This window comes from Mustela erminea, chromosome 8 (assembly GCF_009829155.1).
Source record: "Mustela erminea isolate mMusErm1 chromosome 8, mMusErm1.Pri, whole genome shotgun sequence".
NCBI classification, from domain to species: domain Eukaryota; kingdom Metazoa; phylum Chordata; class Mammalia; order Carnivora; family Mustelidae; genus Mustela; species Mustela erminea.
In genome coordinates this window covers 13,117,007-13,140,106 of record NC_045621.1, presented here as the reverse complement: position 1 = coordinate 13,140,106, position 23,100 = coordinate 13,117,007, and the positions used below count along the sequence as shown (strand labels likewise).

The window sequence follows — 23,100 nt, the reverse complement described above, 5'->3', positions numbered from 1 at the left end:
CCATTCTGACTGGTGTGAGGTGGTATCTTGTTGTGGTTTTAATTTGTATTTCCCTGATGCCAAGTGATATAGAGCACTTTTAATGTGTCTTTTGGCCATCTGGATGTCTTCTTTGCAGAAATGTGTGTTCATGTCCTCTGTCCATTTCTTGATTGGATTATTTGTTTTTGGGGTGTTGAGTTTGATATGTTCTTTATGGATTTTGGATACTAGCCCTTTATCTGATATGTCATTTGCAAATATCTTCTCTCATTCTGTCAGTTGTCTTTTGGTTTTGTTCACTGTTTCCTTTGCTGTGCAAAAGCTTTTGATTTTGATGAAGTCCCAATAGTTCATTTTTGCCCTTGCTTCCCTTGCCTTTGGTGATGTTTCTAGAAAGAAGTTGTTGTGGCTGAAGTCAAAGAAGTTGTTGCCTGTGTTCCCCTCAAGATTTTGATGGATTCCTGTATCACATTGAGGTCCTTCATCCATTTTGAGTCTATTTTCATGTGTGGTGTAAGGAAATTGTCCAGTTTCATTTTTCTGCATGTGGTTGTCCAATTTTCCCAACACCATTTATTGAAGAGGCTGTCTTTTTTCCATTGGACATTCTTTCCTGCTTTGTCAAAGATTAGTTGACCATAGAGTTGAGGGTCTATTTCTGGGCTCTCTATTCTGTCCCACTGATCTATGTATCTATTTTTGTGCCAATACCTTACTGTCTTGAAGATTACAGCTTTGTAATTGAGCGTGAAGTCTGGAATTGTGATGCCACCACCTTTGGCTTTCTTTTTCAACATTCCTCTACCTATTGGAGGTCTTTTCTGGTTGCATATAAATTTTAGGATTATTTGTTCCATTTCTCTGAAAAAAAAATGGATGGCATTATGATAGAGATTGCATTAAATGTGTAGATTGCTTTAGGTAGCATAGACATTTTCACAATATTTGTTCTTCCAATCCATGAGCATGGAACATTTTTCTATTTCTTTGTGTCTTCCGCAGTTTCTTTCATGAGTACTTTATAGTTTTTTGAGTACAGATTCTTAGCCTCTTTGGTTAGGTTTATTCCTAGGTATCTTTTATGGTTTTTGGTGCAATTGTAAATGGGATCATCTCCTTAATTTCTCTTTCTTCTGTCTTGTTGGTGTATAGAAATTCAACTGATTTCTCTGCATTGATTTTATATCCTGATACTTTACTGAATTCCTGTACAAGTTCTAGCAGATTTGGAGTGGAGTCTTTTGGGTTTTCCACATATAGTATCATATCATCTGCAAAGAGTAAGAGTTTTACTTCTTCTTTGCCAATTTGGATGCCTTTAATTTCTTTTTGTTGTCTGATTGCTGAGGCTAGGATTTCTAGTACTACGTTGAATAGTAGTGGTGATAGTGGACATCCCTGCCATGTTCCTGACCTTAGCAGAAAAGCTCTCAGTTTTTCTCCATTGAGGATGATATTTGTTGTGGGTTTTTCATAGATGGCTTTGATAATATTGAGGTATATGCCCTCTATCCCTTTGAACAGTTTTGATCAGGAAGGGATGCTGTACTTTGTCAAATGCCTTTTCAGCATCTATTGAGAGTATCATATGGTTCTTGTTCTTTCTTTTATTAATGTATTGTATCACATTGATTAATTTGGGGATGTTGAACCCACCTTGCAGCCCAGGAATAAATCCCACTTGGTCATGGTGAATAATCCTTTTAATGTACTGTTGGATCCTATTGGCTAGTATTTTGGTGAGAATTTTCACATCTGTGTTCATCAAGGATATTGGTCTGTAATTCTTTTTTTTTTTTTCCTTTCTTTTTCTTTCTTTCTTTTTTTTTTTTTTTTTGATGGGGTCTTTGTTTGGTCTTGGGATCGAGGTAATGCTGGCCTCGTAAAATGAGTTTGGAAGTTTTCCTTCCATTTCTATTTTTTGAAACAATTTCAGGAGAATAGGTATTAATTCTCCTCTAAATGTTTGATAGAATTCCCCTGGGAAGCCGTCTGGCTCTGGGCTCTTGTTTGTTGGGAGATTTTTGATGACTGCTTCAGTCTCCTCACTGGTTATGGGTCTGTTCAGGTTTTCTGCTTCTTCCTGCTTCAGTTTTGGTAGTGTATACATCTCTAGGAATGCATCCATTTCTTCCTGATTGTCAACTTTGCTGGCGTAAGTTTCCCATAATATGTTCTTATAATTGTTTGTATTTCTTTGGTGTTAGTTGTTTTCTCTCCTCTTTCATTCATGATTTTATTTATTTTGGTCCTTTCTATTTTCTTTTTGATAAGTCTGGCCAGGGGTTTATCAATCTTATTAATTATTTCAGAGAACCAGCTACTAGTTTTGTTGATTCGTTCTACCTTTTTTTTTTTTTAAATTTCTGCTCTGATCTTTATTATTTATCTTCTCCTGCTGGGTTTAGGCTTTCTTTGCTGTCCTTTCTCCAACTCCTTTAGGTGTAGGGTTAGGTTATGTATTTGAAATCTTTCTTGTTTCTTGAGAAAGGCTTGTATTGCTATATATTTTCCTCTCAGGACTGCCTTTGCTGTGTCCCATAGATTTTGAACAGTTGTGTTTTCATTTTCATTCGTTTCTACGAATTTATTCAATTCTTCTTTAATTTTCTGGTTGACCCATTCATTCTTTAGAAGGATGCTCTTTAGTCTCCATGTATTTGGGTTCTTTCCAAATTTTCTCTGGTGATTGAGTTCTAGCTTCAGAGTATTTTGGTCTGAAAATACGCAGGGAATGATCCCAATCTTTTGGTACTGGCTGAGACCTGATTTGTGACCCAGGATGTGATCTATTCTGGAGAATGTTCCATGTGCACTAGAGAAGAATGTGTATTCTGTTGCTTTGGGATGGAGTGTTCTGAATATATCTGTGATGTGCATCTGGTCCAGTGTGTCATTTAAGGCCTTTCTTTCCTTGTTGATCTTTTGCTTAGATGATCTGTCCATTTCAGTGAGGGGGGTGTTAAAGTCCCCTGCTATTATTGTATTATTGTCAATGTGTTTCTTTGGTTTTGTTATTAATTGGTTTATATAGTGGACTGCTCCCATGTTAGGGGCATAGGTATTTAAAATTGTTAGATCTTCTTGTTGGACAGACCCTTTGCATACGATATAGTGTCCTTCTTCATCTCTTATTATAGTCTTTGGCTGAAAATCTAATTGATCTGATATAAGGATTGCCACCCCAGCTTTCTTTTGATGTCCATTAGCATGGTAAATTGTTTTCCACCCCCTCACTTTAAATCTGGAGTGTCTTTGGGTCTAAAATGAGTTTCATATAGACAGCATATTGATGGTTTGTTCTTTTGTTGTTTTCTTTTTTATCCATTCTGATACCCTGTGTCTTTTGATTGGGGCATTTAGCCCATTTACATTCAGGGTAACTATTGAGGGATATTTAGTGCCATTATATTGTCTGTAAGGTGACTGTTACTGTATATTGTGTCTGTTTCTTTCTGGTGTGTTCTTTTTAGGCTCTCTCTTTGCTTAGAGGACCCCTTTCAATATTTCTTGTAGGGCTGGTTTGGTGTTTACAAATTCTTTTCATTTTTGTTTGTCCTGGAAGCTTTTTATCTCTCCTTCTATTTTCAGTGATATCCTAACTGAATATAGTATTCTTGGCTGCATATTTTTCTCATTTAGTGCTCTGAATATATCATGCCAGTTCTGTCTGGCCTGCCAGGTCTCTGTGTAGATCTGCTGCCAGTCTAATATTTTTACCATTGTATGTTACAGACTTCTTGTCCCAGGCTTCTTTCAGGATTTTCTCTTTGTCATTAAGAGTTGTAAGTTTTACTATTAGATGACGGGATGTGGACCTATTTTTATTGATTTTGATGGGAGTTCTCTGTGCCTCCTGGATTTTGATGCTTGTTCCCTTTGTCATATTAGAGAAATTCTCTACAATAATTTGCTCCAATATACCTTCTGCCCCCCCCCCTTTCTTCTTCTTCTGGAATCCCAATTACTCTAATATTGTTTCATCTTATGGTATCACTTATCTCTCAAATTCTCCTCTCATGGTCCAGTAGTTGTAGTCTTTCTTTTGCTCAACTTCTTTACTCTCTGTCATTTTTTTAAAATCACTAATTCTATCTTCTGCTTTATTTATCCTAGCAGTAAGAGCCTCCATTTTTGTATTGCACCTTATTAATAGCTTTTTTGATTCCAGCTTGGTTAGATTTTTGTTCTTTTATTTCTCCAGAAAGGGATTTTATTTCTCCAGACAGGTTTTCTCTAATATCTTCCATGCCTTTTTCGAGCCCCGCTAGCACCTTGAGAATCATCATTCTGAAATCTAGATCTGACATATTACCAATGTCCATATTGATTGGGTCCCTAGCCTTCGGTACTATCTCTGTTCTTTTTTTTGTGTGTGGTGAGTTTTTCTGCCTTTTCTGCCGTTTTATCCAGATAAGAATATATGAACAAGAGAATAAAATACTAAAAGGGTGCCCAGAACCCCAGAAAAATGTACGCTAACCAAATCAGAAGAGATCCCAAATTGTGGGGAGAAAAAAGGGGATAAAAATAAGTTTTTAAAAAAATTTTAAAAGGTATGTGCACACACATTATAAAAAAATTTATATATATATAAAATAATAATTAGATAGATAGATAGACTGGTGAATAGAGCAGAGCCACTCACTTGATTTTGGGTGTATTTTGATCTCTTAGAAGAAACTACCTCCCTGCAATATGTGCTGTCCATAGCACTGGGTGTGGTGCATAAACAGTGAATTCTGGAACACTGAAAATAAATTTAAAAAATAAAAAAAAAAATTTTAAAAAGGAAACTACCTCCCAAAATTTTAAAGAAAGAAAAACTTATCTATATATATACAAAAATAAGGGTAAACATGATGAAGGGATGGAATATGACTATAAAGATGAAAATTTTTTTAAAAGAATCCTAAAGGAGGAATTGATAAGTTGTTTGGAAAAAGGAAGAAGAAGAAAAAGGGGGGGGGGGAGTTAGAAAATGTGCTCAGGCTGGAGACTAGAACAAAGCCCTGTGCTAAAGTTAGGGTATATTTTAATCTATTGGAAGAAATTGTATCCCAAAATTTTTTCAAAGAAAAAACCCTAGATGTATACAAAAAATAAAGTTAGACACAATGAAGGATAAAATATGACTTTAATAATGAAGATTCAAAAAGATTTTTTTAGAAAGGTACTGTTAAGATAAAGTAGTTAAAAAAACATTAAAGAGGAAAGAGGAAAAAAATTAGAATAAGAGAAAAATAAAATTTAAAGAACTAATTAACTTTGCTAGACTAAAGAATCATGGAGAGAAAGCCATGAATTCCATACTTTGCTTTCCCCGTCTCTGGATTTCCATTGTTCTGCTTGATCAGTAAGATTAGTCTTGGCTGGATGTTCTTGTTGATCTTCTGGGGGAGGGGCCTGTTGTAGTGATTCTCAAATATCCTTGCCCAAGGTGGAATTGCACTGCTCTTGTCAGGGGCCAGGGTAAGTAATCTGCTTGAGTTCGCTTTCAGGAGCTTTTGTTTCCTGAACGCTTTCTGTAGAGCTCTGAAGGATGGGAATGAAAATGGCAGCCTCCCAATCTCTAGCCCGGAGGAGCCAAGAGCTCATGGCCCCATTCCTCAGTGCACCCTCAGAGGAAATGCTCAATCATTCCTGTCTCCCTGGTCTCCAGCTGTGCTCTGAGCTCTCCCAGCCTGTGACCAAGCATTTCTGTCTCTGGCACACGGCCCCATTTGGAATCTCTAACCCAGCAGATTCCTGCTGCTCCGCTTTTCCAGTGGATGAAGGTGGGTCTCCCTGGATCTGCCACTTGTGGGGTCCCTGCTCAAAGAGCAGTGGTCTGACTGTGCTGTGGATCACAGTTTAAGGTAATCCCAGGCTGAGAGCTCACTCCTCGGCTCTGCCTCTGTAGCCGGCTTCCTTGCTCTGATACTTGCAAGCTCTGCTACTATCAGAAACCCCTGATCCTTCTGTGACCCTGCAGGAGCTGAGATCACCTGTCCCCACAAGGGCTCCACCCCTGCTTAGCCTCTGGAGTGATGTCCCTCAGTGGAGCAGACTTCTAAAAGTTCAGATTTTGTACTCCATTGCTCCACCACTTGCTGGGACCTGGCCCCTCCCCACCACGGTCTGTCTTCCCATAGCTTTGGATTTTATTTATTTTTTTTTTTTTTAATACTCAGTTTGTTGAATGTTTATTATGTGCCCAGGCACTGTTTCCAAAAAGTATTTTAGTTATCAAGAGAATGAGGTAGGCACTATTATTTTCATTTTATTAACACAGGAACTATTGCATCGAAGTTAAAAGAGTGGCCTAGGTCTAAAAATGGAGAGCAAGGATTCTAAGCCAGGCCTTTCTGATTCCAGTCATCCATCTCTCCATCTGTCCATCCATCCAGAAAGCCAGCCAAACATCCATCCATCCATCCAGTACTTATTTATGATTCTCAAACCGAGGTGCATTTAGAAAGCAGCAATTGGAAAAATGTAGTCAGTAGCCCAGGATAAATAATGGCTCATCTTCTTAGAGTGTTGATTTTACTTGATAGTTTGGGAAGAAGGAGAGGGTAACACATCCTCCACATGTCCTACCTTTCAGAAAGTGGTTGATTTTCTGTTTCTAGAATTGCTGCTCTTCTTCTCTTCAGTCCCCTTTTGGGTTTGTAGGTGTTTGGAATGGTTTGATAACAATGTAGATGTCATCTTAGTCTGCTACTCTTCGGACATCTTGACTCCAATTTTGGTTCTTATTAAAAGATCAGTATTTTGTAAGAGTCAATGATCACTCTACCTTATAATTCCTCTTGGAATTTTTTTAAAGATCCACATCAGTTTGCAACTCATAATGGTTTCCAATAAAAAAGTAATCTGTTTTCTGGGGGTATCCTCTTTTATCTCTTGAAGTTACAATATTATGTTATTTATCTCATAATCTTTTTCTCTGATATATTTGTCACTCAAATACCCTATCAGTTCTTGGATAGCTAGCTTCTCCCTGAAACATTAACTCCTTTCCAGGATATGCTTCTCTTTAAAATAGTGCTGTTTGGATGGTTTTCCTCATAAACCCATATTCTTCTGTAAATTCTAAAGTACATAATAAAAGAAGCTATAAAGGCAGATTGACTCTCTAAACATTTCTCCAATATCTTTTTTTTCTTGTTTCTAGGAAATTGATACTGAGAAGTTACTAAAAAGCCTACGTGAAGCAGAGTCTGAAGTTTTTGAAGCATCGGGTTAAGAAACTATTCACATTTTGTTTATTATTAAGATAATTAAAAAGAGGATAGTTGTATCACAAAAAGAAAATTAGTAATTCACTTTAAGTGGATTTCATTTTTTGTTTGAAATAAATATGCTTCTCATAGTTTTAGTATGTACTATTTATTTTGTTACACTCCAAAGAAAATACATTGACCCAATTAGGAGCTGTTTGGTTTGTTTTTTTTTTTAAGATTTTATTTATATGAGACACAGACAGCATGTGTGTGAGCAGGGGGAGGGCAGAGAAAGAGGGAGAGAATCTCAAGCAGACTTTGTATTGAGTTTGGAGCCCAATGTGGGTATTGATCTCACAACCCTGAGATCATGACTTGAGCCAAAACCAAGAGTTGGATGCTTAACCAACTAAACCACCCAGGCACCCAAGAGTGTTTGTTTTTATTTTTTAAAATTCTCCTTTCCTCATTTAAAGACAAGAAAAAAGTTAAATCTTTTTTATATTAAAAAAAAGTTAAATCTTTCTTATATTAAGCTTTCACTATAATCTGTGAAAAAGTATTTTTCTTAAACATTAGCTATAGGGCTATTGGTCTCTTCTAAGTAGAGGTGTGGTTGTGTGTGTGTGTATGTGTGTAAGGAAGGACAGAGAGAGGGAAATGGGAAATTCAATTAGCATTAAATTTGAGAACTTTTTACAAATTATCAGTAAGATAATGGAAGATATTGTTTGGCATCCTTTTAAAAAATCTCCATTAAAAATTCATTGAAAGTAAGTTAAAATAGTTGCATAAACTATATCTGTAAAATCTTGGATTCTGCAGGTGTTAAATAATAACTTATTGTTGCAAGACTTGTGCCACGACTTACTTTCCTACTTTCTTACTTCTACTTCCTGGCTACCTCAGCCTTTGATATCTTCATTTCATAACCTCTGAGAATCAGCCAGCCTAGCAGAGCTATGGTGTTTTTAGCCTACTCTTTACCTTGAAACGTTCAATTTTCAGGTGTAGGAGAATCACAATTTCCATCTTCAGTATCATTGTTGAAGATTTGAAGTTAACATGCCTTAGTCACTGTTGGTTGCCAATTTTCTTTTTTTTCTTTCTTTCTTTTTTTTTTTTTTTTTATCTGAAGAGTTTATTTCAAGTCTAGTGACTTCTTTTTTCTGGTATTCCTCTAGCTTCTTATAGCTTCAGCTAACATTTATTGACCACTGTGTTGCAGACCTTTACCTAGATTATATAAATCAGTCCTCACAGCAGCCATTTGATGGTGCTATTATTTCTTTTTAAGATTTTATTTATTCATTTGACAGAGAAAGAGAGAGATCACAAGTAGCAGAGGCTTAACCCACTGAGCCATCCAGGCATCTGGAGAGTGCTATTATTATTTATCCGTGTTTTACAGATTAGAAAGCTGAGGATCAGAAAGATTAAGAAACAAGTCAGAAGTCACATAGCCATCAACTGGATAGGAATTAAATTTGAACGTTGTCCATTTGACCAAACAGATTAAGCATTTAGCCATATTGCTGCTCACATCTTACATGTACTTGTATCATACCTGTAAGATAAGCATTATTAATCTTATTTTACATATGAGAAAACCAAGGCTCAGAAAAATGGGCCAAGCTGACTACAGTCACATAGCTAACAGTGACCATAATAAATTTTGTGTTATTAGACTTAATACATTCCTTTGTTATTAGACTTAATACATTCCTAGACTTAATACATTCCTTTGTATCTCAAATTTTTATTCTGTCTCCTTTTAAGGTTTTCCTTTTCTACTTGCTAAATATATAATCTTTATATTCATAGGAAAATTACAAGAGCTTCAATCAGCCTCTTCCAAATGGTCCTACTTTCTCTGCTTACATGCAACTTTATTCCAGTCTCTTCTTCCAATCCTAACCCTATTACAGACCATCTGGGATTTATTTTATTTCCTCTTAACTCATAGCAGAATATACTGTATATATGTTTTTATATCTTACATTGATGGATCTGAAATCTTACCACTTAATGCATGTATTCATTTTTATCTCCACACTTTTTCAATTTACAAATCCCCTATCTTCCCAGAGATTCATCAGCCTGTTTTTACTAAATAGTATTTATGTTTGAATAACTGCTTTGATTTAAATTGTTCTTTGTTCTTGTGAGAAAAATTAAAATAACATTTTATTAGTGTACATATGTTTAAATGTGTTTGTTTTATAATGTAATAATGAAATACTCTATTAATTTATTAACAGATTTCCCTTTTGTAATGGAGGAAGCTGAAACTGTTCCAAGTGAGGTAAGGGAACTTGGAAGAGAACTTCTAATAGTCACTATTTTATAAGGGGATGAAACATTTATAAAGAAAGAAATATTTATAAATGGGAAAAAAAGCACCCAGAAAGTTATTCAGGTTTTTACAGTCATTTCTGTTGTGGCACTGTCTCTACAGTTACATTATTTATTTAATTAAGTTACACTCTTAAAAGGGAAATTACAACATAAAATGATAATATTTTAAAATACATACAAAGATAGGGGACAAAAGATGTTGATAAAGAGAAAGTGAGCAACAAGCAAAAGTAAAAGCATGAGGGGCGCCTGGGTGGCTCGGTGGGTTGGGCCGCTGCCTTCGGCTCCAGTCGTGATCTCGGGGTCCTGGGATCGAGTCCCGCATCGGGCTCTCTGCTCGGCAGGGAGCCTGCTTCCTCCTCTCTCTCTCTCTGCCTGCCTCTCTGCCTACTTGTGATCTCTCTCTGTCAAATAAATAAATAAAATCTTTAAAAAAAAAAAAAAGTAAAAGCATGAAATTCTGCACAGTGATCTTGAAAGTGGATGCTACAGACGTAACCACATTCTTTACTTTCTCTATGGATTTATAATCTATATTTAAGATAGAAGCAAAAATAGAGTTCACATAGTATTTGATTTAATGATATTTTCTTTGTGTTATTTTGCTATTAAAATTTCCCTTATTTTTATTTTTTAAAAAAAGATTTATTTCTTTTAGAGTGTGCACATTTGAGTGCTGGAGGAGGGCAGAGAGAAAGAGAGAGAGAATCAACTGAATGCAGAGCTTGACATGGGGCTCAGTCCCATGACCCTGTGGTCATGACCTGAGCTGAAATCAAGAGTCGGACACTCAATGGACTGAGCCATCCAGGCAACCCTAAAATTTCTTTTATTGTAATATATTGGTGTAGCATAATAACAGCAAAATGTTGGACTGAATTATCTTTTTTAAGATGTTGCTGATTTATAAAATCTGAATATATGAGAACCACTGCATTATAAAGTGGTGTAATTGGGGCACCTGGTTGGCTCTGTTGGTGTAGTGTCTGCCTTTGGCTCAGGTCATGATCCTGCAGTCCTCTGATCAAGCCTGGCATTGGCGGGGGTGGGGGGGGGTCTCTGCTCAGTGAGGAGTCTGCTTCTCCCTCTCCCTCTGCCTGCTGTTCCCCCTACTTGTGCTCTCTCTCTGTCAAATAAATGAATACAATCTTTTTTTAAAAAGCTGTGTGATCGGGGCACCTGGATGGCTCAGTGGGTTAAGTCTCTGCCTTCCGCTCAGGTCATGATCCCAGGGTCCTGGGATCGAGCCCCAGATCAGGCTCTGTGCTCAGAAGGAAACCTGCTTCCTCCTCTCTCTCTGCCTGCTTCTCTGCCTACTTGTGATTTCTCTCTGTCAAATAAATAAGATCTTAAAAAAAAAAAAGCTGTGTGATTATTTTAATGAATAATATTCTATAGTCCACGGTTTCGTGCAAGTGAAGAGTTTAACTCTTTCAATAAGGAATGTAATAACTGACAGATATTGAGGGTCACTTTTTATGATAAAGGATAAGGGTACAAATGATTTTTTAAGTCCAGTTTTCTTAGTTTTAAATATTTTCTAGTCAGTAGTGATTAATTGGTAGCTTGCTTTATTGATATATTTTCTAGTTGCTGGATAATGATGATAAGAAAAGCCTGACTCTACCAACTCTGAACCAGTCAAATCAAGATAATTCAAGTGCTGTTGCTTCTGAAAGTGATGAGTCAACAAAGCAAACAGATGAATCAGCAAAGCAAACAGACGAGTCAACAAAACAAACAGATGAGTCAACAAAGCAAAATGAACCAACAAAGCAAACTCCATGGCCTGTCATTCCTATCCTGACAATAACAGACGAGAACCAAACATCACCTCTAGAATACCAATCAGAAGCTGCACCAGAGTGGGGGAAAAATATGTTCATAACACCAGATGTAAAATGGAAAGATAGATATCCAAAGCTTTTAAAAACAGACTCATCTTCATCAGAGGTAAAATTGAAAACTAGCTATATATATCCAGGTAAAATAAAGTGGAGGAACTTAGAGTCATCACCAACAGAACTTAGATGGCAAAGCAACAATTTAAGCTTAGCTAGAAAGAAGAGCACAAGCTTAGTTTCACCAGATTCAAAATCCAAAGGTAGGTCTCAAACCCAAGATCCAGAGGAAGACCTTGTATTAAAAGTATAAGACTAGGGAAAACAAAATAATTCATTTAAAAACAACAAATAAATCGAAAATGCATTCAAAAGTCCCCAAGTGGAAGTATGTCTAAGTATACTAAACATTCCTACCCTACTTAGATTCAAGTAAGGAGGGAAAAAAACCCTTGACGGAAAAGCAGAGTGACGTGAGATACCCGTAGTACAAACTAGTCTCATGGGTGGGTATAAAATTCAGCTGAAAGTGTAACAATAGGGAGATGTAAATTCAAAGGAAATTCAAAATCTGGGGAAATTATTTCAGTGGAAATTTTTAATAAAACTGTTAGAGAAAGTAACATTCTTATTACAAATAATTTTATAGTTTAAAATGAGAATGCTTTGAATATAAATTCAAAGGGTTAAACCACTTCTCAAAATGACAGTTATTCTACTTAGATCTTTACTTCTTATTTGAATCACTATTATACGTAGCTCCTAAAGCAGTGTAAAAATGTATACTAGTCAATGGGTAAACAATCTGAATTCTAAGTAAGGTTCTGCCTCCAAATACTTCAGCAAACTTGGGCATCTAAACCTCTAAACCTATTTCCTCATTGTTGAATGGTAGATCATATCAGGTCATTTCTAAATCCTCTTCCAAATTCTAAGATAATTTCATTAAATATCTCTAGTTGGGGAATTGTTCTTTTTTAAATTTAATTAATTAGTTTGATAGAGTGTCTGTACAAGCAAGGGACTCGAGTGACAGGCAGAGGGAGAGTGAGAAGCAGGTTCCCTGCTGAGCAAGGAGCCCAGTGCGGGCCTGGAGCCCAACATGGGGCTGGAGCCCCATGTGGGGCTTAGTGCCACACCCCAGAGATCATCACCTCAGGTCATGATCTCAGGGTCCTGGGATCAGGCCCCGAGTCGGGTTCTCTGCTCGGCGGGGAGCCTGCTTCCCCCTCTCTCTCTGCCTCCCTCTCTGACTACTTGTGAACTCTGTCAAATTAAAAAAAAAAAAGAGCTAGGCATGGAACAAACACAGGGTCATTTCTACTGAATTCTGTTAGTTAAAGCAAGTCTCATGCTCAAGCCTGATTCAGTATGGGAAGGGACTGCAGAAGGGCAGGAATCTTAGAAAGTGATGTTCATTGGGGCTCACATTTGGGGATTTAACTGCCACAAATTAACTATCTCTACCCACAAGTCATTCATGTGCCTCCCACATGCAAACTATATTTACTCCCCTTCTAAGATCCTTGCCTCATACTATTGCTGCATCAGGCTTGGCCTTGAAGTACAGAATTTAAGCATCTCAATCAGATCCAGGTGGATGAGGCTGCTTGAGTATGGCCCCTCTCAGTCTTAAAATCTGAATTGAAGAGACCAGTTATCTGTGTCCTGTGTACACGGTGAGTAAGGAACAGGAAAACACATGGGCACTTATATTTCAAAGGTGGAAAAAGGGGAAAGTGAAGCGTACAGCAGTCAGTGAGTGAGTCATGGTAATTTTGAAGCTCTTGCCTCTACCCTCGTGGCTTGGCTTTACCTTCTCTTTCCATGAGAAAGAGCTTATATTGGTAACTGAGTAACTTTTCAGCCTCTGTCTTCTCTGTAGAAAGCCGAGGGCCCAGGGTTCAGAAACCTCTTTCCATTTAAATTGTCTCTGTTCCTGTCCCAGATGCTATGATTCTTAAAGAATTTGTGATTTCCTGTATTATCAAGTTATGATCTTAGCCAACTGTTACACTTCTGAATATCTTTAAGACAAGCCACAGTTTACCTTTGGTTGAGAGCCAAGGTGCTGTAGTACAATATCCTTAAGAATCACAGAGGCTCAGGGTGCCTGGGTGGCTCAGTGGGTTAAGCCTCTGCCTTCAGCTCAGGTCATGATCTCAGGGTCCTGGGATTGAGGTCCTGCCTGGGGTGGGGGGGGGGAGCCTGCTTCTCTGCCTGCCTCTCTGCCTACTTGTGATCTCTCTCTCCCTCTCAAATAAATAAATAAAATCTTTTAAAAAAAAATAAAAAAAGAATCACAGAGGCTGTGCTAACCAGCCGAGAGGATCTAACAGGCTATCCTAAGATACTTAGAATATATTTTGTTTAGTTGAGTGGGTCTGTGAAACACTATCTTAAAACATTTTGAGATCTGGGGGCACCTGGGTGGCTCAGTCAGTTAAGCGGCTGCCTTCAGCTCAGGTCGTGACCTTATGGTCCTGGGATCAAGACCCATGTCAGGCCCCCTGCTCAGCAGAGAGCCTCCTTCCTCTTCCTGCACCTCTGCCCACTTGTGCTCTCTCTCTCTCTCTCTCTCTATCAAATAAATAAAAATATTTACTAAAAAAAAACTTTCTGAGATCTGAACAAGAGAAATTACAGTCACACCCTTGTGATCTTGACCTTGAAGCCACATTTTCCTGATTGGAACCCAATCAGTGAAGTCAGGAGGCAAGGATTTCTGTCATTGGTTCAGTGGCTTAACAATGTCTTTAAAGACCAGGAACAGGCTCTTACCTTTCCTCTTTTTCATGTCCATGCTTGTCACTTTATGATCACAAGATGTTCGTTTCAGTCCTAGGCATCATATGTAAATCAAGGCAGGTGAAAGAATGGGAGGTTGAGCAATCATGTTCTAGTGCCTACGGAAAACTAGGATTAAGGAAGATGAAATTGGGTAATGTGATGCCACTAACCTTTTATTAATTTGTTGAATTTAACTGCCTTCCTTATGCTATCAATTTCATTCATGAAATGTAAACCCCTGCATGATGATTGATGGAACTGGTGGGAAATATTCCATGATCTCTCAAATTCATTATCTTTGCTAATTCTTCTCTTTGAATCAACCCAACTCATGCATATATGAAATGCACCTTTACAATTAGTTTATCCATTTTCTTTTTTAACTCAGTAATTTTTTTCACCTAGAAGTTTGTCTAATCTAATTCATCTGTGAATTCTTCAAACTAATTAAGACTATAAAAATAGAGATAAAAAATAGTTTCCATGATTTTTGGAGTAGGAGAAATTTTCCAATTAATCAAAATAGACCTTCTTTTGAAACAGGTAATTTTAAAATTTCTCATCATTTTTCTCTGCTCTTATTGTTCTCTGGAAGATCTGTTTGTCCAGTAGTATCTGAGATGGATTTTGTCAGAGATAGTTTTCTTAAATCCTTCCTTTCCAGAAAAAGAAAAAGGAGTCATTTTATATTTTTAATGGCTTTAATATTGCTTAGGCTTTTATTTGCCTATGAGAAACAGAAATATATATATATATATATATATATATATATATAAAAAATTAGAAGCAATACATATCAGAGAACATCACTGAATTTTCAGTGTTTTCATATTCATTGAGCCAACATTCCTTGACTTAGCTGGGCACCCTAGACTAATTGCATGTACTACGAGCTTGAAGAAATGTGTGTCTCTACTGAGGAGCAGAAAGTTCTGTCCACTTTATTCCAAGTCAGTCTTCACTTGAATATGGTAAATTACAGTTTCGTTAGCCTTTTAATCTGTTTTCATCTTGACCATAATAGAAACACTTTTGGACAGTTGAGCACCCGTGCTTATTTTCTGTCTTGTCCCCACCTAGGTCTGCTGTCTGCCCTTCTTTGTTTTATGCCCCAAGAAGACGACTGCTATGGGATGCCTTATGAGACTGTCATCCTGGCTGATTTCTTGTTAGGTCCAGGAAATGGCAAACACTGGCAGAACATTGGAGGTTGATAGGGAAAGAAAGGTTAAGTTTTTCTGTCCTACTGTTTTCCTGCCTTGCTGCTGTGGTTCTGACAATAAATTTTCCTTCATATCTACACCTTCAGCTGAGTGGCCCCAGCTCCATGACTACAGCTATTACCAGACTTTGCCTGGAGTGGTAACATCTTTTCAGTGTTTTCCTCAACATTCATTATTGGTTCCTTATCCATAAATACACTTTCATTAATAGTAGGTCTTTTTTTGTTGAACCATTTTAGAGGAATACTAATTCCTGACCTAACTCTAACTAGTAATATTCCCAGTTTTCTGGTATGCATGCATATTTTCCTCTATTTTTTTAGCTCTGAATTTTTTTTTAATTTGCAGTATAGTTGATACACAGTTTCCCGTGTTTTTGGTTTTTTGCTCATTTCACAGCAGCTTTGTATTGAAACGTTCATTTTGATCTGAATGTTCATTATGCATTTTTAAAGTACAAAATTGAAAATGATGTGTGCTTATTATTAAAATTCAAGAAATTCCCCCCCCCAAATGTAAGAAAGAGCCATAATTCTACCATCCAGAAATTACCAGTTTTAATATTTGGTGGCATCATTTCATAAATATTTCCATATTTTGGGGAGACATTCTCCACGGTGCTTCTGAGAGGTATAGGATTCTTTTCCTGTAACAATCAGTTGCATGTGATCTTGTTATCTGGCTCACTTTGCATTACTTTGGGAATCAGGCTTGGGGAACTGATGTAAAAATGCTTATACTCTGGCTGCTGTGATTGCTCTGAGTAATAAACTTCTGTTTCTGATCCAGGAAACTCATTTCTTCTATCAGCCTCCATGAAACTGTGGCAAGCTAAATAGTTAGCTTACAAGCATGGTACATTCTTGACAGCTTTGGTGACAATATGGGATACTGAATGAAGGACTAGAACCTTGTGGTCTGATCAGTTGCATTTGGGGGAAGCCCACAGGAATTGGTGGAAAGTGATGATCAAGTTGTATGATCAGTCAGTCAATAAATAGTCCTTAACTCTAGACTATTGGAGAGATGGTTGCAAGTTAAGTGTTGGAAATTAGGCTTAAAAACAGCTGCCTGAACAGTTCCCTGGATATTGCTAATTATCCTCAAGTAGGGAGACTTCCTTGCCAGTCTGATGATCCACCTCAGTATCTGTCCCATTTTAACAATTAGTCCTAAGGTCAATCCTGAGTGAGCAGAGGATTCTGCTCTTAGACAACAGTTACAGAGTTGCATTCCTACACTCAGGATCATTGAGTGGAAATTCATGACTGTTATGGACAGAAACCAAGCGAATCATTAAAACTTTGGCTGGTTTTCTTGGGAGATGAGGATGTAGGCTATATAATATCTATAAAAGAAGGATAGCAATGGCTGGGCCATCTTAGGAGGGTAAGTATTCCTGAAGTATATGGTGATAATCTTGTATCCATTCCGAAATAACAGTGAGAGATCTCAGTTTTTTGTCTTGAGTTCTGGCTGCTAAAAGATTTGTCTATCTTGAGACAGACAAACCCTGGTGGGAAATCATAATAGGCATTGACTAGTGCTTGGGCACTTACTACCTCAAATTGTGTACACAACACTGATGACGATGATCCACTGACTCAAAGCAACAGACCCAAAGAAATAGAAATTCTTGAAGTCAGCTCTGGTGCTGTGGACAGCTCCCTCAACGCTTATGTTGAAGCCAGGGAAGAATTTGAGATGTCATCATGGTAAAGGGACCGCAGATGCCCTCGATTGAAGTGGACTTCACACAGTGCATCATTACTGTGCAAGCCAAGCAAGCTTAAGTCACCTGAGGACATACACACCTCATGGACCTATCCAGAAAGCAGTATGGCTACAGCTCTCAAATCAAATAATTCCCAAAGGCAAAGTAGATGGTGTCAACTATGAAGACCTTGTTGCCTGATATAGACTGTTGGACAGACCAGCAACATTAGAAGTTCATTTCATTGAACCGCGAGTTGCTATTACACCACTCCAAACCGAAAGTAAACATGGAGTCTTATTAGATGGCATGGAGTGGTCTTCTACTTCTGAATACCTTGACACCTTCCTTTCCTCTTAACCTGATCCCAGATGCATTAAAGAGAAACATGATTTAAGGTGGAGCCAAGATCTTCCTGTCCCTAAAGGGGATAGAAGGTTCTATGCAGCCACTGCACTGGGGGGATTTCAGAGAGGTTAGGGACCCAATGTTTTATGGGTTTGTTGGTTATGAATGTTCAAGTCTCTATCTTATCCAGATCTATGGAAGAAAAAATAAGCTGGATTCAACTTACAGGGTTGGGGCAGTGTTCACCATAGAGAAGGAAATTAATATTGCCTTCTGGATGGGTCTCTGTAGGTCAATTGAATGTACTGTTGTTTCCACATCTGAATTTGTGGTAGGAATTATGTTATATACTTGTCTGTCTCCATCTTATAGAGCCACATGTAGAGAAGTGCTGGTGGGACATGTAAATTGCTACCCAACTCCTCTCCCTGTGCCCTTTCAGATGGTCCATCAGAAAGACTAAAATCCTAGAAGGAATAGGGAAATCACAACCTTTGTTAAGGATTTAAAGGCAGCAGGGAAAGTAAGAGCTGCGTTATCTCAATACCCCATCCCTGTATGGCCAGTGAATTCGCTATTGAAGTTGGAGACTTAGAATTATCACCAGCTGAATCCACTTGTTGCATCTGTGTCCCAGCTGTTTCAGATATCGTGATTATAACTATCTACTACACAAGAGTGATGGCACTTGGTATGCTGTGTTGTACACTGCCAACACCACCTTTGCCATACCACTGACATTTGAGGGTCAAGGTAGTTTGCATGTGATTTTCATACTTAGCCAGGACACCTACTTACCTGCTACTTTCTACCGGTGAGTGGGTCTGAGCTCCTGAGCACAGACGCACTCTGAAAGCAGGATGGTGCATGAGGGAGGTGGGGGTTCTGATGTTGAGATAAGATAAAGGGCCAAAATAGGAACAAAAGCCTTCTAGGAACAACTGGGTAGCCTAGACAGATAAACATTTACTCTTGATTGTCGCTCTCGACCCGCAAGAACGACCCGTAGGCGAGGTGAGTGGCAAACTTCTTTATTCACAATCTTCAGCCGGGGGCCCCCCCCAGTCTAAGACCCCCAAGTATATCTCCACCAAGTGCGAACTATATCCAATCAGAGTATACCACGACTAACAAAACCTACCAATCAGAAGGACTATCTATGTGCACGCATCGTGCTCGTGAGCACGTATGTGACTCCATAGGTTTTCTTTGTTCTACAGATCATGCGCCTTTCCCTTGACTCCTGGTATCTATCAAACGTCACCCGCGAATGCACTCACAGTCCTTGGGTTAATCTCTCACTCCTCCCACTCTTCTGGCCTTGCTTAGTGCGTGACTCCCTGCATCTGCTCGCATTCCTTAGGCAAACTATCTACAGCCTTGGCCTCTCATGCCTTGCTTAGTACATGACTCCTTGCTCCTGCTGCATGGCTCTCCACACTTGATCTCAGCTCAGGCCTTGATCTCTGGGTGGTGAGTTCAAGCCCCACTTTGGGCTCCATGGAGCCTACTTAAAAAAACAAGAAACAAAAAACCTTCTAGTTGCTCTAGATGTCCTCCATAGGCTAGCCTCCCTCACACCCTTTTTCTTCCAGTGCTCCCAATCTGGAAATAATAATCTTCTGATGGCTATTCTAACTGTTGGTAGCCCCTAACATGAAGGAAAGTCTGTGTTACGGGGGTGGGGGGGGGCTGAAATCAGCTGATTGAGTTTGGGTGAAACTTGCAGTCTGTGTTACAGGAGGGGGAAAAAAAAATACCTGAAATCAGCTGATTGAGTTTGGGCAAAATTTGCAATGGGGGAAAAAGTTAAAGTGACCTAATGGGTAGGACTCTCTCTGCTGATCCAAAGTACTGTTATAGGGCTCACCACTAACCATATAATGAAATTAATGTGTTGCATGCATAGCATAGACACTCACAGATTGTCAGAAGACATTATCCCATTCAGGATTACTGCCACAGATATAGAAGTCCTTGCCATTTGCCACAATGGTGGATCAGGATATATGTGAGTGCCTCCACCCTCTGATTTCTAATGATATTCTGTTGGTTAGCAAGTCAAAAGTCTCCGTCTCAGTGGCTCAGTTCTCAACCATGGCTGCCTACAGGGGTGGCTGATAAACCCTGAAAAATTCAAGGGCCTGCTTGCCAAATAGATTTTTTTGGGGACTATGTGGACAGATTCACAGTTCTCAATTCTTTTGACAGTCAAAGAAAAAGTGCTGTTGTTCCAACCACCTATCACCCAAAAGGAGGCCCAGCATATTTTTAAACTATGGGTATGAGACACTCTATATACATCATTAAGCATTCAGCATGCTTTGAGTGGGGCCTATAAACCAGTTGGTTTTACTGGCCAAGTGGTAGTAGTATGTTAGAGGGGTGCATCTGACTTGGTCCTAGCATCATTCTGGTTTTGCATGAAAAAGTAGAAGCTACTGGTTTTGACCCCAAACTTACCCTCCATTTACCATCTGAAGCAAAGCCAATGACTCAGGGGAGCCCTGGGATTCACAGAGGTACCCCTATATACCTAGGCAAAGTTCACTGATGGGTCAGCTAATCTGAAACCTGATGGTGTCAATTAGCTACTATGGCTGTTTAAGGGTCAGCTATGCAGAAGCAAAAATGGATGTGGATACTTGACTCAGTTGGGCAGAACTCTGGCCAGTACAACCCTTAAGAACCTTGTTATATTTTTACTTACTTCTTGGCTATGCCAATGGCTTAGCTGCCTGGTTCATCATTTGGAAAATCACATACTGCCAGATTGAAGATACTTTTCTTGGGACTGCAAACTACAGAACTAAATTACTACTATGAAAAGAACCACCCAGGTCACTTATGCAGATGTATACAGTAAGGGCATGTTCTTGATTAGACTGACTGGAGTCAAGCTGCTGATTGAACCTTTACTCCCCAAGTTGCCACCTTTGTTGCCTGGAGTTATTGTTATACTGGATACAGCAACATATCCACCTTCATAGCTGGGAACAAAGTAAAGAAGTCAACTTTGGTGAAGTTTCTGATGTGTAGACTAGGCTACCACTGAATGCCCAACTTGATTCCTTCCAAATGTTGACCCATTTGTCTTTTGGTAGGAGAGCTTACATTGCAAGTATCCCACCTCCTCTCAGCATTGGACTTTGGGATACCTTTGGTGGTAATTGGTTGATAATTTTTCAGGCTATGATATTACTTTCAGTCCAGTCAGATGACTCCAGCTACATCCACATCATTGTAAGTGGCAAGATTTCATTCTTTTTTCCTGAATAATATTCCATTGTTTGCGTGTGTGTGTGTGTGTGTGTGTGCACATTTTGTGTGTCTGTGTATATACATATATATGTAGGTACATATATGAGTGTGTGTACACCACATCTTTTTTGTCCATTCATCAGTCAGTGGACACTTGGGCTACTTCCATAATTTGGCTACTGTAGACAGTGCTGCTGTAAACTTCATGTATCCCTTTGAATTAGTATTCTTTGGATAAATATCTTGTAGTAAAATTGCTAGATCATAGGGTAGTTCTATTTTTAACTTCCTGAGGAGACTCCATACTGTTTTCCATAGATGTTGCATCAGTTTGCATTCCCACCAAGAGTGTACAAGTGTTCCTTTTTCTTTGCATCCTTGCCAACAAGTGTTGTTTCATGTGTTGTTGATTTTAGCCATTCTAAAAGGTGTGAGATGATATCTCATTGTAGTTTTGATTTTGTATTTTGCGTGATGTTGAGCATCTTTTCATGTGTCAGCCATCTGTATGTCTCCTTTGGAAAAATATCTATTCATGTAGTCTGCCCATTTTTTTTTTTTTAAGATTTTATTTATTTATTTGACAGAGAGAGATCACAAGTAGGCAGAGAGGCAGGCAGAGAGAGAGGAGGAAGCAGGCTCCCTGCTGAGCAGAGAGCCCGATGCGGGACTCTATCCCAGGACCCTGAGATCATGACCTGAGCCGAAGGCAGCGGCTTAACCCACTGAGCCACCCAGGCGCCCTGTCTGCCCATTTTTAATTGGATTATTTATTTTTAGGACATTGAGTTTTATAAGTTCTTTATATATTTTGGATACCAGCCCTTTATCAGATGTGTCATTTACAAATATCTTCTCCCATTCTATAGGTTGCCTTTTGGTTTTGTTGATTGTTTCCTTTGCTACACAAGAGCTTTTTATTTTGATGTAATCCAAATAGTGTAGTTTGTATTTGTTTTCCTTGCCTCTGGACACTTATCTAGAAAGAAGCTGCTATGGCTAATGTCAGAGAAATCACTGCCTGTGCTCTCTTACAGGACTTTTTTTTGGTTTCAGGTCTCACATTTAGGTCTTTAGTCCATTTTGAATTTATTTTTGTGTATGGTGTACACACAAAAAAATTTATTTTGTGTATGGTCCAGTTTCATTCTTGCCACATTTTAGGTTTTTGCCACAATTTACCTCTTCTAATATTGTGAATCCATTCATAGATTATTATATAGTTATTTTTAATACTTTGTTCCTTAACCTTTATACTAAAGTTAAGTGATAATATACCTTCATATTATAATGTTAGACTGTTTCACTTTTGGCTGTATACTTACCATTACCGTGGTTTTATATTTTCATTTGTTTTTTATGTTATTAATTAGCATCCTTTCATTTTGAAGAACTACTTTCAGCATTTTTTGTAAGGCAGATCTAATGATGATAAACTCCTTAAGCTTCTGTTTCTCTGGGAAAGTCTTTATTTCTTTCATTGCTGAAGGACAGTTTTTCTGAGTAAAATATTCTTGGTTGGCAAATTTTTGTTCTTTCAGCACTTTGGTTGGCAAGGTCTCTGCTGATAGCCTTATGGGGATTCCTTTGTATGTAAGGAATTATTTTTCTTTTCCTGCTTTTAAAATAGCCTCTTTGTCTTTGATAATAGACAGTTTTATACTCCCCAGATCCATCCATGTTGTGGCAAATGGCAAGATTTCATTCTTTTTTATGGCTGAATAATATTCCATACATATAAATATATATACTTTACAGCTTTATCCATTTATCAATTGATGGACACTTGGGTTACTTCCATTATTTGGCTATTGTGAATAATGTTGCAATAAATATAAGAATGCTTAAATCTTTTTGAATTAGTGTTGTCATGTTCTTTGGGCAGATACCCAGCAGTGTGATTACTGGATCACAGAGTAGTTTTATTTTTAACTTTCTGAGGAAACTTCATACTGTCTTCCATGGTGGCTGTGCCAGTTTGCATTTCCACCAACAGTGCACAAGGGTACCCTCTTCATCACATCCTTGCCAACACTATTTGTTTCTTGTGCTTTTTTAATTTTAGCTGTTTTGACAGGTGTGAGGTGATTTCTCATTGTGGTTTTGATTTGTATGTCCCTAATGATGAGTGATGTTGAGCATCTTTTCATGTGTCTGTTGGCCATCCATGTGTTTTCTTTGGAGAAATGTCTTATGTCTGCTGCCCACTTTTTAACTGGATTATTTGGTTTTTGGACATTGAGTTTTATAAATTGTTTATATATTTTGAATACTAAGCCTGTATTGATTTTGCCATTTGCAAATATATTCCCTTTCTGTAGGTTGTCTTTTAGTTTTGTTGATTGTTTCCATTGCTGTACAAGCTTTTTATTCTA

General features: G+C 38.2%; 1 protein-coding gene across 1 annotated transcript in view; it reads left to right on the top strand.

The window, feature by feature from the left end:
• Nucleotides 1–23,100, top strand: part of C2CD6 (C2 calcium dependent domain containing 6) — a 111,943-nt gene that overhangs the window by 40,836 nt on the left and 48,007 nt on the right. Inside the window, exons 11-13 of the mRNA XM_032354439.1 lie at nucleotides 7,142–7,208; nucleotides 9,452–9,495; nucleotides 11,139–11,501. Of these exons, the coding sequence (XP_032210330.1) occupies nucleotides 7,142–7,208; nucleotides 9,452–9,495; nucleotides 11,139–11,501 (474 nt within the window). The remainder of the gene's footprint in view (nucleotides 1–7,141; nucleotides 7,209–9,451; nucleotides 9,496–11,138; nucleotides 11,502–23,100) is intronic.